Raw genomic sequence first — 26753 nt, 5'->3', positions numbered from 1 at the left:
AAGAGGTATAACGAGGAACAATGGCAGGATACGTTTCAAATAACAGTGGATTTAATATGCATATTTATATCATATGCATAACGTCAACTCGCAAAGCATCCCTGGCCTGCTCTCGAGTTGCCATAGGCCGGGGGGGATGGGAAACTGGCGAAATGGCACAGCAGCCAAAGAACACAGTGGTGGATTGCTCCCGGTTCGCACCGGTTCGCAAGAACCGGTAGTAAAAAAATTTAGTAGTTCGGAGAACCGGTAATAAGATTGGCTGGCCACGCCCCCGAACCGGTTCCCGGCCCGGTCGCGGCTTGCTTACCCCGCCCACCGTCATTGCCCGCATGCAGCCCCGGAACTCCACCCTGTGCCAGCCAGGAGCGCTGCCGCCAGTCGCTCCCATGCACCTGGCTGCCTGCCTGCCTCGTCACCGCCACCATGAGGAAAAGCCCCGAAGTTGCGCTGCCTGGGATCCACATGGGCTGCCGCAGGGAGAAGCCAGGTATGGCTGGGGGGGACGCTGCCCGGATCTGAGCTCGAGGCTGGCAGGAGGAGGAACGTTGCCTCTTAGCCGGCTCGAACTGTCTGCTGCCGCAGCCTGCTGCCATCCCCTCTCCCCTTCCAGCTGCTCCTGTATGAGAACCGCTGCCGCCAAGGGCGAGGGGGCGGTGGTGGCAAGGATGGACCGTCCGGGGCTTCCTTGTCTCCTCGCCCGAGCAGACGTCTGGCATAGCCCCAGGCCTCTGGAGGGAGGGAGGGAGGGAAGCCCTGGCCTGCTGCTCCTGCCACCGCCACCCCCTTGCCCCCAGCAAGAGCGGTTCTCGTGCCGCTGCTTCTCTGGCAGCACCAGGAGCAACTGCCGGGACAGAGAGAGCAGGCTGTGGTGGCAGGCCGTTCTCGCCGGGTAACAGACAGGCTGCTCCTGGAGCAACCAGGAGGAGAAGCTGCCAGCGGGGTGGCGAGCTGCCCCAGGAGGACCGGAGGAGCGCGCAGCTTCTCACTCATGGAGATCTACCGGTGGGGAAGTGGGCGCGGTAAGAAATACGCGAGCCAGGAAGCGGTTATGCTCCCCGGCCGGAGAGGGTTGCACAAACCTTTGCTGGAGTGAACGTGCAACCCTCTCTGTTCTGTATTTGCTTTAACCTGGACTCCATTGTTGAGCTAGGATACCGCAACGGGTATGTTGCAGAGAGCATGTTACATCCTTTGTTCCCTATCTTTGAGGTGGTTCAGTAAAAAAATGCGACTAGACTTTGACCTAATGTCAAAATAAATGTAGCCGTTAGCAGTTGTTGGACTTCCATTGATCATATAGGCTAGGGATGGCTAACCTTTTTGCCATCGCGTGCCAAAAGCGGGGGGAGCGCAGGGGTGTCGCACGTGCATGTGCCCACACCCATAATTCAGTGCACCCCACCCCACTGTGCATGTGACCCCCCCGCGCTCTCCCTGCTATTGGTACGCGATGGCACAGTGGGACCGGAAAGCCCGTTTTTCACCTCCCCAGGCTCCAGAGCTTTTCTAGGAGCCTGGGAAGGGCAAAAACCCTTCCCCAACCCCCCCCCGGAGGCCCTCTGGAGGCCGGAAACGGCCCATTTCCTGACTTCCGGTGGGCCCAGAAGGCCCGAAAATCAGCTGGCCTGCATGCGCATGTGTGCTGGAGCTGAGCTAGGGCAACGCTGGCGTGCCCACAGATATGGCTCTGCGTGCCACCTGTGGCACGCGTGCCATATGTTCACCATCACGGATATAGGCAGTGGTGGGTTTCAAAATTTTTTACTACTGGTTCTGTGGGTGTGGCTTGGTGGGCGTGGCAGGGGAAGGATACTGTAAAATCTCCATTCCCTCCCCAATCCAGGGGAAGGTCACTGCAAAATCCCCATTTCCTCCTGATCAGCTGGGACTTGGGAGGCAGAGAATAGATGACTGCGGGGCCAGTCAGAATTTTTACTACCGGTTCTCCGAACTACTCAAAATTTCCGCTACTGGTTCTCCAGAACTGGTCAGAACCTGCTGAAACCCACCTCTGCATATAGGTAAACTCTCTATGCAGCTTTTTTTTTTTTTTTTTACACTAACAACAGAGTTATAGACCAATTATTTATGTGGGAGTGTGCAAGTAGTAAACACTGTAACATGATGATGATTAATTCCGTACCTTTTAATATGAGCTTACAGTAAAAGCTGAAGCAAACCTCTTCCCCCCCCCATTTCGGCCCAGAGTTTTCCAGATGTAAACAGCTGTTTTCCGCTACAATTAATTTATTTTATGTACTCAATGTCTTCCTACCAAAACATAACCAAAGCCTAAGTGAATATCTTAAAAAAAAAAAAAAACCTTACAAAAATTGAAAACATTTCAATCTTCAGGCAACAGTATTAGAAGTCTGAAGGTTTCATACAATGCTTAAAAACCAGGGTGGATAAAAATCAATGATTTTTTAAAAAAAATAAATTTAAAATTTAAATCGGATTTTTTTGATTTTTATCGAATTTATTTTAATAAAAAACTTTTGGGGTAAAAATCTATCGCTAGATTGTTTTCTATTTAAGATACATAAATAATTTAGTTTATTCAGCATGAAATGGAGCTTAGTTATGGAGCAGGAGGCTGTACATTCTGCAACACTGGGACCATCGGTGAGTCAACAGTGGGTCAAAGGAGTAGCAGAGATGACAGTTGCTCTTTAACAATTATGGTTTAAATCGAGCTGATTTAAATCAAGCCTTTTTACTAGTGATTTAAATCATGATTTAAATTGTGATTTAAATCAACTCGATTTAAATCAAATCCACCCTGTTAAAAACCAAAGAATGGGAGACAGGCTGAATCTACAAAGGTAAATGAACAAGATTCTAAATTTGGGAAGAAAACGCTCTTCCTAATACCTTATTTCTCACACAAAGGGACCAACTCACCAAATGGATAATGGCATGAAGGACCCCTGATAAAGCATTTTCTTATTATCAATAACACACTGAAAAGTGTTGTGGTGGCCTGCTGGTCACCGGCCCCTCCAACAGCCAAATCAGAGGAGGGGGAGGAGGCATGGGAGTCATGGTCAGGATCCCGGCAACCGGAGAGCTCCGCGGGGGAAGAGGGAATGGAGCTGTCAGAGAGAGAGAGAGAGAGAGACAAAGTAGGAGCCTGGGCTGTCCGTCAGCCCTCAGATGGAGAGTCAACAGCCCCCAAGTCTGGAGTGGCTGATGAGGAAGAGGAGGAACAGCTGGGTCCAGTGCCTGACGCACGGATGCGCAGAAGGCAGAGGAGAGGAGAGCAGTGGAAATCTATGGGCCGGTCCTCGGGACGGAAGAGCCACCACTGCTAGAGAAGCCCCACTCTAGCTCTGGGGATAAAAGGCAGGGGGCGGAGACGAATAGATGTGGCAAACAACTATTCATCTTCCTGCCGAACAGACTTGTTAGGCTGTGGTGAGAGAGAAACTTCTTGCCGGGGCTGCTGGCGCTCCTAATAAAGGAATCTTTGAGTTAACTTCAGACGGTTTGTCATGTTTGGGGAGCTGGGTCAGAACAAGTGTGTCTTTTCTATAGCTGCGCAAGCCTTAAGAACAAAAGGAGCCTGGTGGCGCAGCAGACTAATAGCCTGTTATTATCATTCAGCTGCCTGCAATTACTGCAGGTTCGAATCTCGCCAAGGCTCAAGGTTGACTCAGCCTTCCATCCTTTCTAAGGTAGGTAAATTGAGGACCCAGTTTGTGGGGGCAATAAGCTGACTTTGTATAAATATACAAAAAAGTATGAAGGCTATTGCTTAACGCATTGTAAGCCGCCCTGAGTCTCCGGAGAAGGGCGGCATATAAATCAAATTAAAAAAACAAACAAACGTATCAACATCTAATATTTTAAACAACAAATCTACCTATTCCAGATCCTTGGAACATATTCAACAAGTGGAAAGGTTTCTGGTCTTTGACTGTAATAAATTTGATTTTTGATTCGACAGGTAGACAATAATGCCACATCGAGTCTAAATATCTGGCTGACTATGTGAGCACAAGAGGTGGTATTCAGCCGGTTCGGACCAGTTCACTCGAACCGGTAGTGGAAATCATGGGTGGGGCCACCCCCCGCCCCGCCTCTATGCCGTCCTATTTAGGCATATTTTTGAGTCTGGGCACATGCGTGGAAGGCCGGGCGCACGCACTCACATTTTCTGTGCTGGGTGAACTTAAATTCGCCCCGCACAGAACTGGCAAACCAAAGTGTTGCTTATGCAACTTCTCTCCAGGTTCAAATGGGGAGTTTACAGTCTTCCACACTATTCTTTTTTTTTGGTATCCTTTTTATTTTATTATATACCCTACCCTCTGGAATCAGTTGCCCCCAGAGATAAGGAGAATCCAAGACCTCAGTGCCTTCCGCCGTGCCCTTAAAACCCATTTTTTCCAGCAAGCCGGGCTGGTTTAAGAAGAAATTTTAAATGTTTTAATTGGTTTGTGATTTTTAATTTTGGGGCCAAATTTATATATGTTTTAATTGTTTTTAATTTTTGTATTTCATGTTCTTATAAGACGCACCTAAATTTTCACCCCCTTTTAGGGGGGAAAAAGGTGCGTCTTATACTCCGAAAAATACGGTATTTTCCTCTTTAAATAAAGCAATCCATTGAACCATTCCTGCTTTATCTTCCTTGCTATGGAAATAACGTGCATTTCCACTATTCTAACACTATTCTTGTCGTGGAAAATAAATGCCAGATGGGCCTGATTCGTTTCCTATTTGGGAAGCCCCCCACCCTCTGTCCCAAATCCTCAAGAAAGACCCATGTTGCTGCTGGTGGTTTATTTTTTTACACTTCCAAAATAAACTTTCTGACTATGGGCTTTCTTTCTGCGAATACGAACAGCACAACCTAATCAGCTGCACAGTCAAGGCCATTCTTATTAAAATAAAATAAAATCACCCGTCAGCCAAGTAGGCTTCCTCGCCATTAACAAGGACATTCCTTAACCGTGACAAGCAAGGTCAACTTATTTTATTCGGAGCTATGTAGACTTCGGTCTAACGGGCTCCATTTGGAGCATGGAAATGAAGTGGCTTGCAAGTCCGGCCAAAGTTTTTAGATAATACGAAACCGGACATGATTTGGATGAGAAGTCTAAATTGAAGAGCAGAGAGATACGTCATGTTAAAGATATATGGACAGACTTGCTTTGGTCAATGTGTGTGGTTTTGCTCGCTCGCTCTCTTTTTCTCAATTTCTTTCTCTCTCAATCCCCCTCTCTTTCTCTCAATCTGTCTCTCTCAATCTCTCTCCCTAAATCTGTCTCTCTTTTTCTCAATTTCTCTCTCTATTTCTCTCTCTCTCTCAGTCTCTCTCTCAATCTGTCTCTCTTTTTCTCAATTTCTCTGTCTCTCTCAATTTCTCTCTCCATTTCTCTTTTTCTCAATCTGTCTCTCTCTCAATTTCTCTCTCAATTTCTCTCTTTCTCTCAATTGTCTCTCTCTCTCTCAATCTCTCTCTCTTTTTCTCAATTTTCCTGTCTCTGTCTCTCTCAATTTCTCTCTCTATTTCTTTCTTTCTCTCTCTCAATCTCTCTCTTTCTCTCAATTGTCTCCCTCTCAATCTCTCTCTCTCTCTTTCTCAATTTCTCTGTCTCTCTCTCTCAATTTCTCTCTCCATTTCTCTCTTTCTCTCTCTCTCTCAATCTGGCTCTCTCAATCTCTCTCTCTCTTTTTCTCAACCTTTCTCTCTCTCTCAATCTTTCTCTCTCTCAATCTCTCTCTCAATCACTCCCTTTCTAAATCTCTTTCTCCCTCTGTCTCTCTCTCAATCTTTTTCTCACTGAATCACTGTCTCTCAACCTCTCTCTCTCAATCCCCCCTCTCTTTCTCTCTCTTTCTCTCTCAATCTCACTCAAGAAAGGGAGGGAGAGGGAGAGGGAGAGAGAGGGGAGGGGGAGGGAGAGAGGGAAGGAGAGAGATATTTAATTAAACCAGGCATGTTCAACCTTTTTGGCTTGTCTGAGCTGCACTGAGTGAAGAGGAATTGTCTTGGGCCAAATATAAAATATATAATCTAGTAACTATTGCTAAAAATCACATAATGAAGTTAAAAGTTTACGATCTTGTGGGGGCTGCATTATTAGCTGTCCTGTGGTATCTGCGGCCTGTAGTGTGTGGGATGGACACACCTGCATTAAACAAAGCAAGAAAACATTTGATTCTCTTCCATATTACAAATGCGAACATATTTCAAATTTTCCTGAGGAAATTTATGTGCGTGACTGCAAAAATTAACGGAGTTAGCAGAGATGGCCAAATTGACTGCTTTGATTATAGAAAAGAACATAATTATTTTTGTTTCTTATTTGGAAACCGCTTTTGGACTTAGTGCTTGAGATGGAAAAATAATGAAACCTATTCTATTCTATTCTATTCTATTCTATTCTATTCTATTCTATTCTATTCTATTCTATTCTATTCTATTTGTTTTGTTTCATTCTGTTCTATTCTATTCATTCGAATTCTATTTCTATTCTATTTATTCTATTCATTCAAATTCAAATTCCATTCCATTCCATTCCATTCGTTTAAATTCTATTTCTATTCTATTCATTCTATTCCTATTCCTATTCCTATTCCTATTTTTATTATTTTTATTTCTATTCCATTCCATTCGATTCCATTCTTCTATTATTTTATGTCTCTTCTGCTTTAACCCTCAAGAACTTGAAGACCAAAAACATTGTTTCTGAGCTGAAACTAACCAGAATTCACAAACACATCTGAATTCAAGAACTCTGATTAGTTTCAACAGGCCAAGATGAAAAAAAAAGGGTTATGATGCTGGCTTGTTCAGTAAACATTAGGCAGCCCACCCATTGTAGAAAATTTGCTTCATTGGAAAACGTGATTTATTTTCAGCAGATGTCATCAAACAAATCTCACCCGTCACTGTGACATGATTTTCTCTCGAGACAGTCTGGATATCCTGCAGTTGGATCTCTGGACTGACTTCCACCTTCGTTCCAGACAATTTCAGGGAAGCTTGAAGAGTTGCAGGTACCTTGAGAGTAATGGAACCTGTTACGGAGAGCAGGGAAAGGATTCCCATTAAACATACAACAAGCAAATTCTTTCAACCGCAGAATGACCCTCTTTGCTAACATGATTATTGTTGGTGGAAATTGCTTTTCTACGTGCCCGCGGCACTAAAACCTGACTGAAGAATATAGGTAGTCCTCAACATATGACCACAATGGAGCCCGAAATCTCTATTGCTAAGCGAGACCTTTGTTAAGTGAGTTTTGCCCCCTGTTTATGACTTTTCTTGCCTCCGTTCTTAAGTGAATCACTGCAGGTTAGTAACACGGTCGGTAAGTGTTGTGGTCTGCTGGCAGCCTGCAGAGCTGGCAGCAGAGTCGGACACTGAGGAGGCTGGGGAGGAACATGGGACAGTCCTGGAGTCTGGGGAAGGCTCGGATGAGGGCTCTGCGTCGGAGGCAGAGATGAGACCAGGGCCATCTGGGAATTATGTGCTGACTCTGGAGGCTCCAGAGTCTGACATCAGCGAGGAAGAGGAACAGAGGGAGCCTGTTCCCAGTGCGCGCATGCGCAGAGCTGCCAGAAGGCAAGAACAGTTAAGACAAAAGGGGCAACTCAAGAGTAGGACTTGGAGATGATTGGCCCCTCCCATAAGACATAAAGGAGAAGCAAAGGCACGTGAGCCTTTACAGGAAGCAACTTTGTTCGTGCTGGTTGGTTTAAATTCTGAAGCTCCGTTTTGACTCTGTGCTCCGTCTGGCCTTGCAAAGCTAATTGCCAATTAGGCCTTTGGCAGCGTGTCAAGGGAGATAAAGGTGGGTGCTTATCAGCCTTATCCCGAAGGACTGTGGCAGACTTCTGTCGGACTCTTTACCAACTCTTTGTGACTCATCACGGGCCGTGTGATGTGTTTTTTACCGTGTCAGGAAGCCTAGGTCAGAACAGTGAGTGAATCGGGTTTCCCCATTGACTTTGCCTGTCAGATGGTCACGAAAGAGGATCACGTGACCCCGGGACACACTGCAAACCGTCATAAATAGAGGTAGTCCTCAACTTACAAGGGTTCATTTAGTGACCGGCACTGAAAAAAAGTGACTTAGGATCGTTTTTCACAGTTATGACGTTTGCAGCAACCCCGAATTTTGGTCACGCGATCAAAATTCAGACGCTTGGCAACTGACTCATATTTACGACTGTTGTTGTGTCCCGGGGTCACGTGATCCCCTTTCGCGACCTTCCAACAAGCAAAGTCCATGGGGAAGCCAGATTCCCTTAACAACCGAGTTAAAAACTTAACAACTGCAGCGATTCACTTAACAACCGAAGCAAGAAAGGTCGTAAAATGGGGCAAAACTCAAGAAGACATCTTCTCCTTGATCTTTCTCTGTCTCACACACAGAGTGTCCCAAAGTTGCTTTAATTCAGGAGGCAAATGGACTTTCTTGTTTTTTCTTTTGAAGACGTTTCGCTTCTCATCCAAGAAGCTTCTCCAGCTCTAGCAGAATGGTGAGGAACGGAAGGAGTTATATTCCTTGCAGACAGCTGGTCATTTGCATCCTTTTAGAGGGTCGTTGAGGCCACTTGGAGGTTTATCAGTGTCCTCAGAGTAGTGCAAATGGTTCCTGCAGTCTGCAATTTTTCCTCTGGAAATCCATTCCTCCTCCCACATCATTGAAAGGGTGTTCATCCCAAATTGTATAGCTAAAAAGTCTGTAGAGATTCTCAGTTCATCCAGGTCACAAAGGTGCTTTTTCCAGACCTGGATGACTGAGAATCTCTACAGACTTTTTAGCTATGCAATTTGGGATGAACTTCCAATTTGGAATGGTGTCCACTATCCTGTCAGAGCTGAAGAAGCTTCTTGGATGAGAAGCGAAACGTCTTCAAAATAAGAAAAAAACAGGAAAGTCCAATTGCCTCCTGAAAAAGCAGCTTTGGGGCACCCATGATGTGGATGATGGACAATCTCTACAGTCACAGCCGAGTGTTCACATGGCAAGCATCTCTGGGTTTCCTGTAAGCACAAAGTACTGAGTGTGCATTTTTAAGGAAAGGAAGGTCCTGCCTCTTGGCTTCAACTTCAGACTCCCCCAAGCTCTGGCTTGGAAATACTAAGTAATCCAGCCAAGAAACTCTGGCTAAGAGTTTGCTCCATATTTACGTAGAACCAAAGCTGGCGAAAGAACTCATAGAAGCATATAGCAGCCTATTCATCCACTCTCCTATCTATCAGGAAGATAAACATTAGGGAAGAGATCAATGGTGGGCTTCAAAAATTTTAGCAAGGGGTTCTTTGCCCAGTTGCAGGGTGGGCGTGGCCATGGTGAGCGTGGCCTAGTCGGCTTCCTGCACCACAGGGGGGGGGGGGCGTTTTTGCCCTCCCCGGGCTCCGGAGGCTTTTTTTGAGCCTCCGGGAGGGCGAAAACGGCCTCTCCAGGCTCCGGAGGCCCTCTGGAGGCCGGAAACAGGCCTGTTTCCAGCCTTCCTGAACTCTAGTAGGCCCATTTTTCGCCCTCCCTGAGCCTCCGCGCATGTCCTGCACTTACCTGCATCCAAAACAGGCCGCGTGGGGACTCCTGGGAGTGGCGGGGTAGGATGGGCGGGGCCAGCCAGGAGTGGGATTTGGGGGTTCTCCGAACTGCACAGAATCTTAGCTAGAGGTTCTCCCAAACCCCCAGCAGCCCACCCCTGGAAGAGATGACATGTAACATCAGAAGTTGACGGGGTTTTTTTATAATCTGAAACCTCAGTGGTTAATTTTCCCTGTTCTCCTGAGAGTTTAGCTTTGAAAATTCATGAGAAAATAATAACCAAGAAAATATTTGTCTAATTTAATTGAAGCTGATATTAGGGAACAGACGATATGTTACCTCAGAAGTGTCCTCGACTTACAACCACAATGGAGCCCCAAATTTCCGTTGCTAAATGAGACAGTTAAGTGAGTTTTGCCCCATTTTACAACCTAGAGTTGTGGTGGTGCAGTGGTTAGAGTGCAGTACTGCAGGCTACTTCTGCCGCCTGCCGCCTGCCAGCAGTTCGAATGTCAACAGGCTGAACGTTGACTCAGCCTTCCACCCTTCACAGGTGGGTAAAATAAGGACCCAGATTGTTGGGGGCAAGAAGCTGACTCTGTAAACCGCTTAGAGAGGGCTGTAAAAGCAGTATATAAGTCTAAGTGCTATTGCTATTTCTTGCCACAGTTGTTAAATGAGTCACTGGAGTTTTAAAGTGAGTAACACAGTTGTTAAAGGAATCTGGCTCCCCCGTTGACTTTGTTTCTCAGAAGGTCACACAAGGGGGGGAATCATACCACGCTGCAACCGTCATAAATATGAATCAGTTGCCAGATGTCTGAATTTTGATCACGTGATCATGGGGATGCTGCAATGGTCGTAAGTGTGAAAAACGCTCACAAGTCGCTTTTTTCAGTGCCATTGTAACTTTGAATGGTCACTAAATGAACGGTTTGTAAATTGAGGACTATTTGTGCTGTCTTCTAGAACAGGGGTGTCAAAGTCAATTTCATTGAGGGCTGCATCAGGGTTGTGTTTGACTTTGGGGGGCTGGGGTGGTCGTGGCCAGGGTTCAACGTCACTTGTGTCAGGGGTGCCTGTGGTGGCATGAGCGCTCTGCCAGTGAAAATGGGCTCCCAAGCTCCGTTTTTGGCTGCGACAGCCTCCTGCAATCCTCTGCCAGTGTAAACGGAGCTCGGGAGGCCGCACACAGCTCTTGCGAGCTCTGTTTCCAGCTGTGACGGCCTCCTGCAACTCTCTGCCGGTGAAAATGGAACTCAGGGGGCCTCACACAGCTCTTGCGAGCTCTGTTTCCGGCTGTGATGGCCTCCTGCAACCTTCTGCTGGTGAAAACGGAGCTTGGGGGCCGCGCGCGGCTCTTGCGAGCTCTGTTTCCGGCTGTGACAGCCTTCTGCAACCCTCTGCCGGTGAAAACGGAGCTCAGGGGGCAACGCGCGGCTCTTGTGAACTCTGTTTCCAGCTGTGACAGCCTCCTGCAACCTTCTGCCGGTGAAAACGGAGCTTGGGGGCCGCGCGTGGCTCTTGCGAGCTCTGTTTCCGGCTGTGACAGCCTCCTGCAACCCTCTGCCAGTGAAAACAGAGCTCCGGGGTGGGGGGGGAGCGCACGCAGCCCTCCCGAGCTCCATTTTTTCTGGCAGAAGCACCGCGGGCTGGTCCTTCACTGTTTCCAGGGCAGCCCCGCGGGACAGATCTAAGCACCCTGCAGGCCAGAGGACACCTCTGTTGATACCCCTGTTCTAGAACATTATTCACACCCTTAATATATTTAAAGGTTTCAATCCTGTCTCCCTTATCCCATCTGTCCTCCAGACTGTATGTATTCAGTTTCCTCAATCTCTCCTGATACATTCTGTCCCTCAGATCTTGCACCATTTTTGTTGCCTATCCTATCTCTGGACTTGCTCAATATTCTTAATTACCGTATTTTTCGGAGTATAAGACACACTTCCCCACCCCCTAAAAGAGGTTGAAAATTTAGGTGTGTCTTATACTCCAAATGTAGCCCCGCCCACCCGCCGGCCCCCACCCTTCGGCCTCTGGGTGTCCTCTTCCTGACTGCAGAGATTGCCACAGACAATGGCTTGCGTTTTTTGGCTCCATGTCTGGCGTTTTCAGCCTCCAAATGTTCCGTTTGAGAGCCGTTCAAGGCTGCGGGGATTGCTACCGATTGTCGCCTCCACGCATCACGTTTTTGGCTTCTGCGCATTGCATTTTAGGCCTCCACAAGTCCCGTTTTTGGCCTCTGCACATCACATTTTAGGCCTCAGCAAGTCCCGTTTTTGGCCTCTGCGCATCACATTTTAGGCCTCCGCATGTCCGGTTTTTGGCCTCCGCATCGCATTTTAGGCCTCCGGATGTCCCGTTTTTGGCCTCCGCATCGCATTTTAGGCCTCCGCAAGTCCCATTTTTGGCCTCTGCACATCGTGTTTTTGGGCGCCAATCGGCGCCGATGTGCTTTGGCAATCCCCGCAGCCTTGAACGGCTCTCAAACCGGAGCATTTGGAGGCTGAAAACGTGAGGTGCAGAGCCCAAAATGGCAACCCGGAACAGCTGCTGCCTTGTCTTACCGCTTCTGCGCTTCGCCTGCTTTACTCACTGGAGCTCCCTCCAACAATCAGCTGTGCTTTTGAAGCTGCTTTTCAGCCCCAATGAGGGCGCACTCACAACCAGCAAACTAATGTAAGGGGCTAAGGACGCTAGCCAGATGAATACCTGGTAGGCAGAGGCAGAAATTTTTATTTTCCTCCCCAAAAACTAAGGTGCGTCTTATACTCCAGTGAGTCTTATACTCCCAAAAAATACGGTATTTTTATTCTCCTGATCACAGGGGGCGGGGGGGCATCTTAAGCAGGAAACCAAAATTTAAAATTATTTAACTCACTAACCTTCCTGAGAAACCAGGTTTACTTCCCCAGTTTGACGAAGAACGTAGGCATTTATCTCTCCTCGATAAGTAAAGGCTTTTAAAGATCCTTCAGAAGAATCTGAAATAATAATAATAAAAAAAACCAGAAAAGCACTCAGCTCTCTGCAAACGTCGATTAATTCATTGGTGTATTTTGTGTAGCTCATTCTAAGTGCCTTAGAATTTTTTTGCTCTTGAGAAAAAAAAAAAAAACATCCTGAAGGTTTTTGTTTGGAAATAGGCAAAAGGACAGTGTGTTCTTTCTATATTTAAACTTTAATAGATAGTTTGAGACTCAGTAAGCATCAAGCAAGAGCGAGCACATCTGCAAATATTCAGTGAAGGTAACCAAGCTTAGCTCTCAAAATGTTCAGTCGTCTTGATGTAAACTTGAAATATATATATATATATATATTTCTCTTTCAAGAAAGCAGGAACAACTGGACAGTAACTGCTTCTTGTCCTGCCTTCTGATGCTTTGGAGAATAGGTTGAGTCCCTCTTCTTTGGGGCAACTCCCCAAATATTGGAAGACTGCTATCATGTCACCCCTACTCCAAATTCCTGAAACTGTTCATTGTGTCAGGGTTCCAACGGATGCCCTAATTAAATCATGAGTCTCGAGCCAAGCTTCAAAAGAAATCCAGTTATTTATTAGGAGCTTCATGTCGGCACATTCCCAAGTGAAGCCAGCTCTGACCCTACGTAATTTATGCTCAAATTATGACCCTGTTTCCTCCCTCCCCCCAGGGTATGTCATCAATCACATTCGCCAACAGAGCAATTTTGCAGGTTGTAGAGGTCACTCCCCTTCAGCTGCTGTAGCTAATCCTGGGATACAGCCTTGAGAGAGATCAGGATAGAATGTGTATCTGCCTTTGGCTGCTGTGCCATTTTGCCGGTTTCCCATCGCCCCCGGCCTATGGCAACTCGAGAGCAAGTCAGGGATGCTTTGTGAGTTGACATTATGCATATGATATTAATATACATATTAAATCCACTGTTATTTGAAACGTAGTCGTTATTCTGCCATTGTTTCGTGTTATACCTCTTGTGGATTTATTCTATGGTCTGGATTTATTCTTCCTTCTCTGGACAATGTTGTTGTGACCCAGGCCCAAGTAGTTAGTGTTAAACGCAAACGGTTCGAAAAAAAACAGACTTTATTAGAACAGCTGAGAATTAACTCATTCTCAGCGTAGTCCAAACTAAATTAAAGCAAATTCTTCAAAACACCATTCCTCAGTTTATCACCAACCTTGGTATAATTAGGCAAACTGCCAAAGGCTTTTCTTGGCAAAAGTTCAGAAGCAGAAGACGCCGACATGAAATAAATACAGCAAAACAAGAAGCAATTCTCTCAACGTTATTTTCCAGCAAAGTGGTCAAGAACCATTGCTGGTCTTATGGGAAGGCCCAATCATCTCTTGGCCTTACTCCCGAGTCGTCCTCTCTGCTTTATCTGCTCCTGCCTTCTGGCAGCTCTTCTCATACATGCACTAGGAACAGGCTCCTCCTGTTCCTCTGCCTCTCTACTGTCAGCCACTGGAGGCTCCGAAGTCTGCACATCACTCCCCGATGGCCCTGGCCCCATCTCTGCCTCCGATGCAGAGCCCTCGTCCAGGCCTTCCCCAGCCTCCAGGACTGGCCCCTGTTCTTCCTCAGCCTCATCGCTGTCCGACTCCGCTGCCAGCTCCGCAGGCTGCTGGCGGACCACAACAAATGTGTCAGCCTCTAGACCCCTAATCATCTTTGTTGCTCTTTTCTGCACTCTTTCCAGAGTCTCTACATCTTTTTTAATAATATGGTAACGAAAACTGGATGCAGTTATTTTATTATTCTTCATTAATCAATCACTGAGCATTGATTAATTAATCATTCCAGCAACCCCGTGGTCATGTGATCAAAATTCAGATGCTTGGCAACTGATTCATATTTATGACGGTTTCAGTGTCCTGGGGTCATGTGATCCCTTTTGCGACCTTCTGACAAGCAAAGTCCATGGGGAAGCCAGATTCACTTAACAACCATGTGACTAACTTATCACCTGTAGTGATTCACTTAACATCTGAGGCAAGAAAGGTCGTAAAATGGGGCAAAATTCACTTAACAAATGTCTGGCTTAACAACAGAAATTTTGGGCTCAATTGTAGTCGTAAGTCGAGGACTACCTGTATTAATAAGAAACCAGAAAAAAGTCCAATGATCCCAATTTTTCATCCTTCTGATGAGCAGTTAGTAGTTTTTTCACAATTTTCTCCATTTATGGAATGAGCAAACATGAGTAGAATTGAGCCCAAAATTTCTGTTGCTAAGTGAGACATTTGTTAAGTGAGCTTTGCCCTATTTTACTGTCTTTCTTGCTATAGTTGTTAAAGAGTGGCTGTAATTATTAAGTTAGTAACACCGTCGTTAAGTGAATCTGGCCTCCTCATTGGCTTTGTTTGTCAGAAGGGGATCCCATGGTCCCTGGACACTGCGCCTGTCATACATACGAGTCAGTTGCCAAGCGGCTGAATTTTTGATCACGTGACCCTGGGGATGCTCCCAGGACTCACAAAAGTGTGAAAACAGTCGTCATGAATCATTTTTTTTTCAGTGGTGCTGTAACTTCGAACGGTCACTAAACAAACGGCTGTAAAGCGAGGAATACTTGTACGTCATCTGAATTGCATAAATGTTTCAATAGGTTTTTGGAAAACTGTTCTTCATCAAAATAAAAATGCACCTGGGCTAGAAAGGGTGATTTTTTTCCTTCTTTTTTTCTGTTTTGTTTTGCAAAAGATTGTGCCGGGGGTGGGGCTGCTGGGGGTTCTCAGGGGTTCGGGAGAACCTCTAGCTAAGATTCTGTGCAGTTTGGAGAACCCCTGAACCCCACTTCTGGCTGGCCCTGCCCACTACGCCCCTCCCCTCCCAGGAGTCCCCACACAGCCCATTTTGAACACAGGTAAGTGCAGGGCATGCACAGAGGCTCGGGGAGGGCGAAAAACGGGCCTACCGGAAGTTCAGGAAGAGCCGGAAACGGGCCCATTTCCGGCCTCCAGAGGGCCTACCGAAGCCTGGGGAGGCCATTTTCACCCTCCTGGAGGTTTGAGAAAAGCCTCCGGAGCCCGGGGAGGGCATAAACACCCCCCCTGCCATGGCACAGGAGGCCGACTAGGCCACGCCCACCATGGCCACGCCCACCCAGCAACCGGGCAGAGAACCCCATGCTAAAATTTTTGAAGCCCAGGATTGTGCTAGTTACTACTAGAAACTGCAATAAAAGCTGGATTAAGGTAGATTCAAACTTTTGGGTCATACAGGAGCTCTATTAATCTCAAGGGAATTAGCGTACAGCTTGTCGTTTAACTAAGCTCTCGGATGACAGATATGGCCAAATTCTCTTTTCTAACCCCTGTACAAAAAAAAAAAAAAAGAAAGAAAGGAAAAAAAAAAAGGAGGACCAAGAAGAAGAAGAACAAAATAGGAGGGGCAAAATATAGCGTCTGGTTTCTGGAAAAATACAGCCATGAATCAGCATTAGTAATGACAGCTTCAATCTCAGCTTCCTTCTCACCAAACCCAAAGGGATTTTGGTGACATTTGAGAAAGGAGATGGGAATGCGGGTCGCAACGACTATTTTGATTCTCGAGGCTGATGGAACATTTCGTCCGGTATCTGCAAAAGACAGGAGAGAACCAGGAGCAGAAGCGAATCCACTTCAACTCTATTGATGGAGACATGTCCTTGTGGACTCTGAGTAAGACCACACTTGGAATAGTGCGTCCAGTTTTAGTCGCCATGATATAAAAAAAAAACCAGATGTTGAGACTCTAGAAAGAGTTCGGAGAAGAACAAAAAGGACGATTTTAGAGCAGGGGTGTCAAACTGGATTTCTTCGCGGGCCGGATCAGCATTGTAGTTCTCCTCCATGGGGTGGGGGAGATGGGACGGATGCCTCCTGCAGGACCCTGCTGGCCAAAACGGGGTTCTGGGGGGCACCTGTGGCTCCCTCTGCCCCATTTTTGGCCTGAATGGCCTCCTGGAGTACTTTACCAGCCAAAATAAGAGTGCGGAGGCCACACATGGCTCCCTCATGCATTATTTTTGCCCTCCATGGCCTCTTGCAGCACTCTGATGGCCAAAAACGGGCCGAAAATGGGCTGTTTTCAGCCTCTCTGGCCTCCAGCAGCACTCTGCTGGCCAAAAACAGGCCATGGGGGCCCGCATGCGGCTCGTTTTAGCCAGCAGAGGCACTGTAGGCAGGTCCTTTGATATTTCCAGGCCGGTCCCGCGGGCCAGATTTAAGCACCCCGCAGGTCGCATCTGGCCTTGAGTTTGACATCCCTGGATTAGAGGCTAAATGTACTATAGGGAAACAATAATAAAGGTAGAATATAAAATACTGATATACTAGATTTAGTAAAAGCTTGTTATTCTGTAATCATTAGGTTCCTGTAACATATATATTGTGCTTTTGTATTTGTATCACATATATTATTCCTTTCTATTTGTATCTCCTGTTACAAACATATTGTCATTAGGCCTCTGAAATGTATCTGGTATTTGTCAAACGTATGTCCCTGCCATTTGACCTGAACTCATATCAATCTCTTTCTGTGCCATCTAAAAGCATGGTACGTATCTCTGTTGGAACTACAACCATCAACAAAGGGATAATTTACACCTCAGCCCTAATTTATGTTTGATCTGGATAAGATTTTGTCTTCCAGAGCCAGGGGCTAAGTGGCCAATTAAGTAAACCAAGAAATGCTTAAGATAAGACTAATTGGAAGTTTAGATTCCTTTGCAGGGCAACAAAGAATACACAAACATAAATTAGGGGCCAGAGTTGGGGGCTTAACTGGTGCTTTAAAGGTATAAAAAGTGGTTACATCTTCTCTGAAGGTGTGAACCCTCCCATATACATATCTCTTTGTATGTGTTTGGAATGGTTTTACCCAGCCTTCTGTCTTTGATCAAAGATTAAATGTTGATTCTTATTCAAGCCTCCGTTTAGCTCTTTCTTTTTGGTTCACTGAGAGCTTAAGCGTATAGCCGGACCTTACAGTACGAAGAACAATTGCAGGAATTGGGTGTGTCTAGTTTAATGAAAAGAAGGACTTAGTGGACAGCCGCTTAAATATGAGCCAGCCGTGTGCAGCAGCTGCCAAAAAAGCCAACACAGTTCTAGGTTGCATAAACAGAGGGGTAAAATCAAGATCACGTGAAGTGTTAATAGCACTTTATCATGCCTTGGTAAGGCCACACTTGGAATACGGCATCCAGTTTGCGTCACCACAATGTAAAAAAGATGTTGAGACTCTAGAAAGAGTGCAGAGAAGAGCAACCAAGAGGATTGGGAGACTGGAGGCTAAAACAAACGAACGGTTGCAGGAACTGGGTATGTCTAGTTTAATGAAAAGAAGGACCAGGGGAGACATGATAGCAGTCTTCCAATATCTCAGGGGCTGCCACAAAGAAGAGGGAGTCAAGCTATGCTCCAAAGCACCTGAAGGCAGGACAAGAATCGATGGATGGAAACTAATCAAGGAGAGAAGCAACCTAGAACTAAGGAGAAATTTCCTGGCAGTTAGAACAATTCATCAGTGGAACAACTTGCCTCCAGAAGTTGTCAATGCTCCAAGACTGGAAGTTTTTAAGAAGATGTTGGATAACCATTTGTCTGAAATGGTATAGGGTTTCCTGCCTGGGAAGGGGGTTGGACTAGAAGACCTCCAAGGTCCCTTCCATTATTCTGTTATTCTGAGTTTAGTAGACTATTTCAGGGAAGTCAGATGGTCTTCCTCCTCTCCTTTATGGCACTCCAGAATCTGCTTTTGGAGTCAGCGGCTCCCTTCTGCCTAACAGGAGAACAGGCCCCTGGCTGAAGATGACTGTTGCTTAGCTTGGAAATAACCCCTGGGGATGATAAATCACAGATTTAGTCAGTAAAATATGAAATATGTGTTCCCAGTTCGCAAATTAATAGGGTGTTTCCGTCTTGAATCTTCTTAGGAAAAAAACAAAAATATAGAGTTTAGGAGCCTTCCCTAAATCTGCCAGCTAGAACATCTCCCAAACAGAAAGTTAAAGAATCATAATTAAGAAAGGAAAAAGCAAAATATCCCAGGAGAAGGATGGGATGGAAAATATCCTTTCTGGATTTATTCCTCTTGCCAAGAATGACTTCAAGGGCTTCATGAATGCAAGACTGTAGGTTGGAGTTTTTCAACCTTGGCAGCTTGAAGACGTGTTGGCTCCAAGACCCAGAATTCCCCAGTCGGCATGACCGGCTGGGGAATTCTGGGAGTTGAAGTCCGCACACATTTTTCAAGTTGCCATAGTTGAGAAACACTGTGTTGTGGCTCCGTTACCTGAGCCTGTGTCATCGGCAGGAGAGGACTCCGAGAGTGAAGGAGAGGAGTTGGCAAGGCCTCCCTCTCCAGGACCCTCCTCTTTGGCAATGCCTTCAGTGTCCGCCGAAGGGCAAGAGATAGGGTCGGGGCCAAGCACGTCCACGCAACCACAGGTGGACAGTGATGAGAGTAATGAGTCTTGGCTGGATCCACGCCAGCGTCGCAGAGATAAGCGCGCGCAACAGAAGAAAAGCGTGCCCGAGATTAGGCTGAGTCACTGGACCACACCCCACAGGCTATAAAAGGGAGCGTGGTAGCCAGTCAAACCTTGTGACGAACAAAGCTGAAAGCTTCCACGCCATTCTGCATTGCCGGACTTTTGCTATAGACTTTGCTGGATTATATTTGGACTTAAATTACTCTGTAATTATTGAACAATTTACTTTGATGTACCAGAAGCGGAGAGATGTTATCTCTTCCCTTCGTGAGTAATAAACTCTTGGCAGGCAGCCACTAGGTTGCTGCCAAGTTCCATTATCATAAGGAAAAGGATTTTGTCAGCTGGTTTGGTTTTTAACTCTTGGACATCTGTTGGTGTGTGTGCGTGTGAGACGGGGACAGAACACACTGGCATAAGATACGAACAGAAATAGACTTGGACATGCGATCGCCTCCACATTATTCGAGGAAGCTGGGCCCTTTCTTTCCCAACGAACCGTTAATTAATTAGATTTTAGCTCTTTTAAGGAGAAACTGAAGCTCCAGCTGCCGTAATACACAAGGATTTGGATTGGAGTGACAATATGAGCAAAAACACTGAAACTGTATGCGTGAGGAGAACCAGGGGTGGGCTTCAAAAATTTTAGCAAGGGGTTCTCTCCCCGGTTGCTGGGTGGGCGTGGCATGGTAAGTGTGGCCTAGTTGGCCTCCTGCACCACAGCGGGGGTGGGTGGGGTGTTTGTGCCCTCCCCGGGCTCCGGAGTCTTTTCTTGAGCCTCCGGGAGGACGAAAACGGTCTCCCCAGGCTCCGGAAGTGGTGCATCAATTTTAATTTTTAATATGGTAAATATTGATAAGTACAGCCCAAACAAACAAACAAAAATGTATTTTGGGATCCTCCGTAATTATGAAAAGTGGGAAGGGATCCTGAGAGAAAAATGTTTAAGAAACATTGATCTATCTAGCACAATATTAATTAGTCCCACTTTAATCAGTTAGGCTTTAGTTATTCCATCTCTGATTCCAGAGCTTTTAGAGGGACTTAGTTGCACCTGCCAATTTAAGTTGGACTGTATCCACAAGGACACAGTGACACAAGGCTCAACTGGCTTATGGTGAGCCATGTGATTGATAGTTTGCGGGGGGGGGGGCAAGAATATAGCGAGATTAGTGGTTTTTAAAGACATAGATGGCTATGATAAATTATGTAGTGCTTACGAGAGATTTCAACCAGCACAGAAGAGGGAAAAGACAATTTTGATCAGATAATTTTTGGGGATATGGAGCATCTGATGAGAACTCTTTGTTTTCTTCAGCTTTATGTTTTATAACAAAAGTCCATCCATTTTGTTTTAGGTCTCTTTCGTGGGCGCTTTTGATCAAGTGGGATCCATTCTATGACTGCCTTGGCTATCACTTTAATGAGCCGAGGTGGCGCAGTGGTTAGAGTGCTGTACTGCAGCTGCTTCAGCTGACTGCTAGTTCAGCAGATCAGCAGATCAAATCTCACCGGCTCAAGGTTGACTCAGCCTTCCATCCTTCCGAGGTGGGTAAAAGGAGGACCCAGATTGTAGGGGGCAATATGCTATTTAGTATACTGTCGATTGTTGTAAGCCGCTCAGAGTCCTCGGAAGAGTGGGTGGCATAGAAATATGATAAATAAATAAATAAATAAATAAATAAATAAATAAATAATAAATAAATAAATAAATAAATAAACAAACAAACTTCTTTGCTATGTGACCGGCCCGTTTCCATTTCAATTCTTTTTATTCTCTTGATGATATCGTATACTTTCGTTTACGTATACGACATCAGCAAGTTTGGGGGTCCAATCGGCAAAAGAAAACTCATGACCTTATCCGTTGGAAACATGTGGGAGAAGCCTTCATCCTGGAGGGGATAGACAATGGCTAGAATGATACACACATACATTTTTTTTCTTTTTACAACCCTGTAATCCCCTTTATTGGGGTGGGGTCGAGGTGACTGAATGGAGCTGAGAATTTACTGGCCGGATGCCCTTCCTGATGCCTGTGTGGAGTTCGCAGCATATATTTTCTCTTGGTGCCTTGATAGGGAAACATCTGCCACTGCCTAGGATTGAACTACATAATTGAATATACATAACCTCCCAATTATGTATATGTATGTGTGTATCAGTGATGACATTCAATTTTTTTTTACTACCGGTTCTGTGGGCGTGGTTTAGTGGGCGTGGTGTGGCTTGTTGGGTGTGGCAGGGGAAGGATACTGCAAAGTCTCCATTTCCACCCCACTCCAGGGGAAGGATACTGCAAAATCTCCATTCCCACCCCACTCCTGGGAGGATATTGCAAAATCCTCATTCCCATCCCACTCTGGGACCAGCCAGAGGTGGTATTTTCCAGTTCTCCAAACTACTCAAAATTTCCTGCTCCCGGTTCTCCGAACTACTCAAAATTTCCGCTACCGGTTCTCCAGAACCTGTTAGAACCTGAGAATGCATATATAAGCATGCCTATCCCAGGGCCTTGGGAAGGACATGATAGGTGGACATAACTGTCAAATCCATTTGGCTGACTGTGCAACTAACTACAACAAAAGAGAACGGGGAAATTACAACACATTGGTCCTATACCTCTTAAAAGGGATTACATTTAATTAAGATCTAGAAATTTGCTATCATTGCATCATGGCATAGAAATATATTAAAGAGAGATAGTCTAACAGGCTTATGTTGAGAAGCAAATATATATATATATATATATATATATATATATATATATATATATATATGTCAAAGAACTGAAACCTACTGAAAAAACAAGGAGGCTGGAGAGAACTGGACAGTCTCAGAATAATGGCAAAAAAGTCCACTTCGATGGTTATAATTATTTCCATTTCTCTCCGGTTTGCCAACAGTTGGGATGGGTGCAAGTACAGCGCAGCGCAGAATTCAATTAGGAGAACATTGAATAAAGTTATGACCACAATCTAGCAAACTTTTGGCAAAAAGAACCTGGACTTTTTTGTTTGTTTCTTACATCTCTCTCTCTCTCTCCTCTTTATAACTAAACTCACTTTTCTGCTGAATAAAATAATTCTGGCAACGAGGACCATTAGAGTCAGCACTGGATTTCTTGTTGACCCACAGCATGAATTAATAAATTCTGGGAATTACTACTAGTCCCTTAAAACCTAGTTTGATTACACGGCTATAAAGGGCGAATGTTTGCTACTGAGCTTTTTCTCCTGTCAATTTCCATTAAAGCAAGCCGGCTCCATCCTACATAATCGAATGAATGAATGAATGGATGGATGGATGGATGGATGGATGGATGGATGAATGAATGAATCTTTACAACCTGGTCAGAAGTGGGATTCACATAATTTAATTTCACCCAGCACAGAAAATGTGAGTCCGCGCGCCCGGCCTTCCGTGCATGTGCTTTGCTCGCTGGTGGGTGTGCCTTCCACGCATGTGCCCAGACTCAAAAACGTGCCTAAAATAGAACAGCATCAAGCTGGGGCAGGTGGGCAGGCCCACCTACGATTTCCGCTACGGGTTTGTGTGAACTGGTCCGAACCGGCTGAATACCACCTCTGAACCTGGTTTACTTGCTCTATAGCTACCTAGCTCTAGGAAGAAAAGAATTTCTGGATGGAGACACAGAGGACTCTCTCACATGATGGAGATATGCTGGAAATCTTTACTGGGAAATATTAAAGGAAAAATCCACAGTGTTCTCTCTCTTTCTCTTAGTTGCAGAGAAGAGCAGCTAAGATGATTAAAGGCCTGGAGACTAAAACATACAAAGAACGGTTGCAGGATTTGGGTTTGGCTAGTCTAGAGAAAAGAAGGACCAGGGGCAACATGATAGCAGTGTTCTAGTATTTGAGAGGTTGCCACAAAGAAGAGGGGGTCAACTTATTCTCCAAAGCACCAGAGGGGAAAGACAAGAAACCATGGATGGAACCTAATCAAGGAGAGAAGCAACCTGGAATTAAGGAGAAACTTCCTAACGGTGAGGACAATTAACCATTGGAATGTCTTGCCTTCAGAAGTTGTGGGTGCACCATCACCGGAGGTTTTTAAGAAGAGACTGGACAGTCACTTGTCTGAAATGGTATAGGTTCTCCTGCTAGAGCAGGGGGTTGGACTAGAAGACCTCCAAGGTCCCTTCCAGCTTCTCTTCTCTTCTCTTCTCTTCTCTTCTCTTCTCTTCTCTTCTCTTCTCTTCCCTTCCCTTCCCTTCCCTTCCCTTCCCTTCCCTTCCACTCCACTCCACTCCACTCCACTCCATATTTTCTATTCCATTCCATTCCATTCCATTCCATTCCATTCCATTCCATTCCTATTCCTATTCTCTCTCTCTCTCTCTTCTCCCTCCCCCCCTCCCCCCCACCTTTCTCTCTCTCTCACACACACGTATTTTTGAGCTAGTTTTGGGGATTCTCTCATCTGGAAAGTCAGAATTTGGCATTTTGCTTTTGCACCTCTGTTGGTTTGCCTGTCTATATGTTTCAGAAGACTTTTTTTGAACATATTTCAGAAGAAGCATTGAGGCCAAGCGATGGTCACTGGGCCAAGGACATTCAGAATCTACCAAAGTTTTGAGCAAGGACTTCCAAAGCATGTCAAGGACCGATGCATCCGAGATCTAACAGGGTTGCAGATTTTTATCTGTCGCTTAAGAGAGACCGTATGCGTAAGGATCCTAATACAAACCAGGATGTGCATTTGCCCACACATACAGTATATGTGTGTCTGCAAATACACATCCTGGTTTGTATCAGGAGATAGATATGTGTGTGTGTGTGTGTGTGTGTGTGTGTGTGTGTGTGTGTGTGTGTGTTTTTTTTTCCTCTAGCCAGGTTTTCCTACGTAACCAAGGTTTTTCTGCAGCCCTAGCTCAGTAGAATCACATCCACTCGATTCTGGGCTTTTTTTCTTTCTGGCAGCCAGCAAGTTCTGGTGCCAGGTGAGAGACTTATATAGATCTATTTCTGGCTCGTTAGCCATCATCAGTAAGCCACACCCACATCTCATGTATCCTCCCTGTAAAGGTACAGTATCTATTTTCTTACTTCTTCGTAGGATTTATGTGTGTTTTCCCTCTAGCTAGGTTTTTCCTACGTAACCAAGGTTTTTCTGCAGCCCTAGCTCAGTGGAATCACATCCACTCGATTCTGGGCTTTTTTTCCTTTCTGGCAGCCTTTACAGTACCTTTACAACCTTTACAGTACCTTTACAGGGAGGATACATGAGATGTGGGTTTGGCTTACTGATGATGGCTAACGAGCCAGAAATAGATCTATATAAGTCTCTCACCTGGCAGCAAGAACTTGCTGGCTGCCAGAAAGAAAAGAAAAAAAGCCCAGAATTGAGTGGATGTGATTCTACTGAGCTAGGGCTGCAGAAAAACCTTGGTTACGTAGGAAAAACCTGGCTAGAGGAAAAACACACAGACACACACACACACACACACACACACACGTATATATATATCCTAATACAATCTCGTGCATAGAGATATGTCTCTCTATGCATGAGATTGTATTAGGATATATATATATATATATGTGTGTGTGTGTGTTTGCTTTTTTCCCTTCTAAAATTCTCTGTATGCTTAAGGCTTCGGTTCTGTTTCTGCTGGGATGAGTGATCTGTCTTTTGTACCGAGGAGGTGAAAACATTTTGGGGGTTCACAAAAGTTGGGCAGTGGCTGAAAGGAGGGGGAAGGAAGCCAGATCTTGGCAAGAACCTACCTCTGGATTACATCATTTTGGCCCTGCCAGCTATTTTACTGAATAGCGAGCCATCTGACTTTAATCAGTCTTGGAAAAAGTTGCACGGACAGAATTTAAAACCACAGCAGTGAAGTCAGCAGACTGAAACACATGGAATTCCAGGACGGGGGGGAGAAACATACAATTCCCAACAATCCACAATTCGCTTTCCAACAGAGCCCAGTCTGATGTTGACATGCTGTAAGAAATTGTGGCTGGCTTCTAACAAATAAGGAAAGGCGGAGGAGGAGGAGGAGGGGAAAGAGTTGCTAATCTGAGACTTGTGGATCCTCTGGGAGCTCCCGTGAAGGCCTGTGCTTGGTTCAACTTAGGAAACCTCTGCAAAAGTGACTGGTGCTGTTCGTTGGAAGATCTACCAAGGTTTCAGCAAGTTAGTTAGTACTAGGATGGGAGACCACCAAGGAATCCTCAAGCTTGTAGATATCCTGGAAAAAGATCGTTGTAACCAGTTGCAGGTTGTTGCCAAGGAGACAGCATGGTCCTGCACATGAATTAATAGGTATCTCAACTGAAAGGAGACTATCTCATGTCTACTCTGTGTTGTGACCTAGGCTTCCTGAGTCAGTAAAACACACGACTAGTTCCAAAAATCTCTTTTATTGCAACAGCTGTGAATTCTGTTCATTGACAGATGAGTCTCACATAGTTGTAAAGAGTCTTCGGGATAAGGCTGATAATACCCACCTTTATCTCACTTGACGCGCTGCCAAAGACCTCATTGGCAAAGCCACACGGAGCCCAGAATCAAACAGAGCTTCAGACTTTAAACTGCACAGAATTAACAACGTTGCTTCCTGCAAAGGCCCAGGTGCCTTTGCTCCTTTTTTAAGTCTTATGGGAGGGGCCAATCATCTCCAAGCCTTACTCCTGAGTCGTCCCTTTTGTTTTAACTGTTCTTGCCTTCTAGCAGCTCTGCGCATGTGCAGACTGGGAACAGGCTCTCCCTGTTCCTCTGCCTCACTGAGGTTTGACTCTGGACGCTCCGGAGGCAGCACATACCTCCCAGATGCCCCTTTCTCTGCCTCCGACGCAGAGCCCTCATCCGAACCTTCCCCAGACTCCAGGACTGGGCCATGTTCCTCCCCAACTTCCTCACTGTCTGACTCCGCTGCCAGCTCCGCAGGCTGCCGGCAGACCACAACAGTCTGGTGGCTCTTGATAGCTCCATTGTAAGAGATCTTAAATTATATTAGATTGCCCCAACTGAACACATCACAATTACTCTACAGCAGGACTCCCAGAATTCCTCAGGCAAGCCATGTTGAAGTCGACAAGTCTTGCCAAGGTTGGATACCCCTCCTGTAGAGTAACTGTGATGTGTTTAGTTGGGGCAGTCAAATAAAATTTAAGATCTCTTATAATGGAGCTATCAAGAGCCACCAGTGTAGACATAAGATCGTCTCCTTTCAGTTGACATACCTATTAATCAGTGGTGGAATTCAATTTTTTTTTACTAGTGGTTCTGTGAGCGTAGCTAGGTGGGCGTGGTGTCTCTTGGTGGGTGTGGCTTGATGGATGTGGCAGGGGAAGGATACTGCAAAATCTCCATTCCTAACCCACTCCAGGGGAAGGATACTGCAAAATCTCCATTCCTAACCCACTCCAGGGGAAGGATACTGCAAAATCTCCATTCCTAACCCACTCCAGGGGAAGGATACTGCAAAATCTCCATTCCCACCCCACTCCATGGGGATTTTGCAGTAACCTTCCCCTGGAGTGTGGAGGGAATGGAGATTTTGCAATATCCTTCCCCTGGAGTGTGGAGGGAATGGAGATTTTGCAGTATCCTTCCCCTGCCATGCCCACCAAGCCATGCCACGGCCACCAAGGCACGCCCAGAGACCCGGTAGTAAAAAAATTTGAATCCCACCACCGGACTGGATGATGAGTAGTTGCAAGAATTGGGCACATCATCAGAGGAAAAGAGATTCTTGTTTTGTTTTTTTAGTAAGTCAAAACATAAGC

At 45.7% G+C, this 26753-nt stretch overlaps 1 protein-coding gene across 4 annotated transcripts in view; it reads right to left on the bottom strand.

Moving 5' to 3' along the window:
• Positions 1-26753, bottom strand: part of FAM185A (family with sequence similarity 185 member A) — a 67647-nt gene that overhangs the window by 4540 nt on the left and 36354 nt on the right. For 3 of the 4 annotated variants that reach the window (XM_087873333.1, XM_087873334.1, XM_087873336.1), the window contains 2 exons: positions 12416-12514; positions 6901-7035 (listed from right to left, as the gene is read on the bottom strand). In XM_087873333.1, coding sequence (XP_087729459.1) covers positions 6901-7035; positions 12416-12514 — 234 coding nt within the window. Of the gene's footprint in view, positions 1-5435; positions 6144-6900; positions 7036-12415; positions 12515-26753 lie in introns of those variants that run through there. The other variant, XM_087873335.1, reaches the window with a different exon arrangement.

The sequence above is a fragment of the Pantherophis guttatus genome, chromosome 7 (assembly GCF_059756535.1).
Source record: "Pantherophis guttatus breed Tessera chromosome 7, ASM5975653v1, whole genome shotgun sequence".
Taxonomy (NCBI): Eukaryota; Metazoa; Chordata; class Lepidosauria; order Squamata; family Colubridae; genus Pantherophis; species Pantherophis guttatus.
This window is presented reverse-complemented; position numbering and strand designations above follow the sequence as displayed.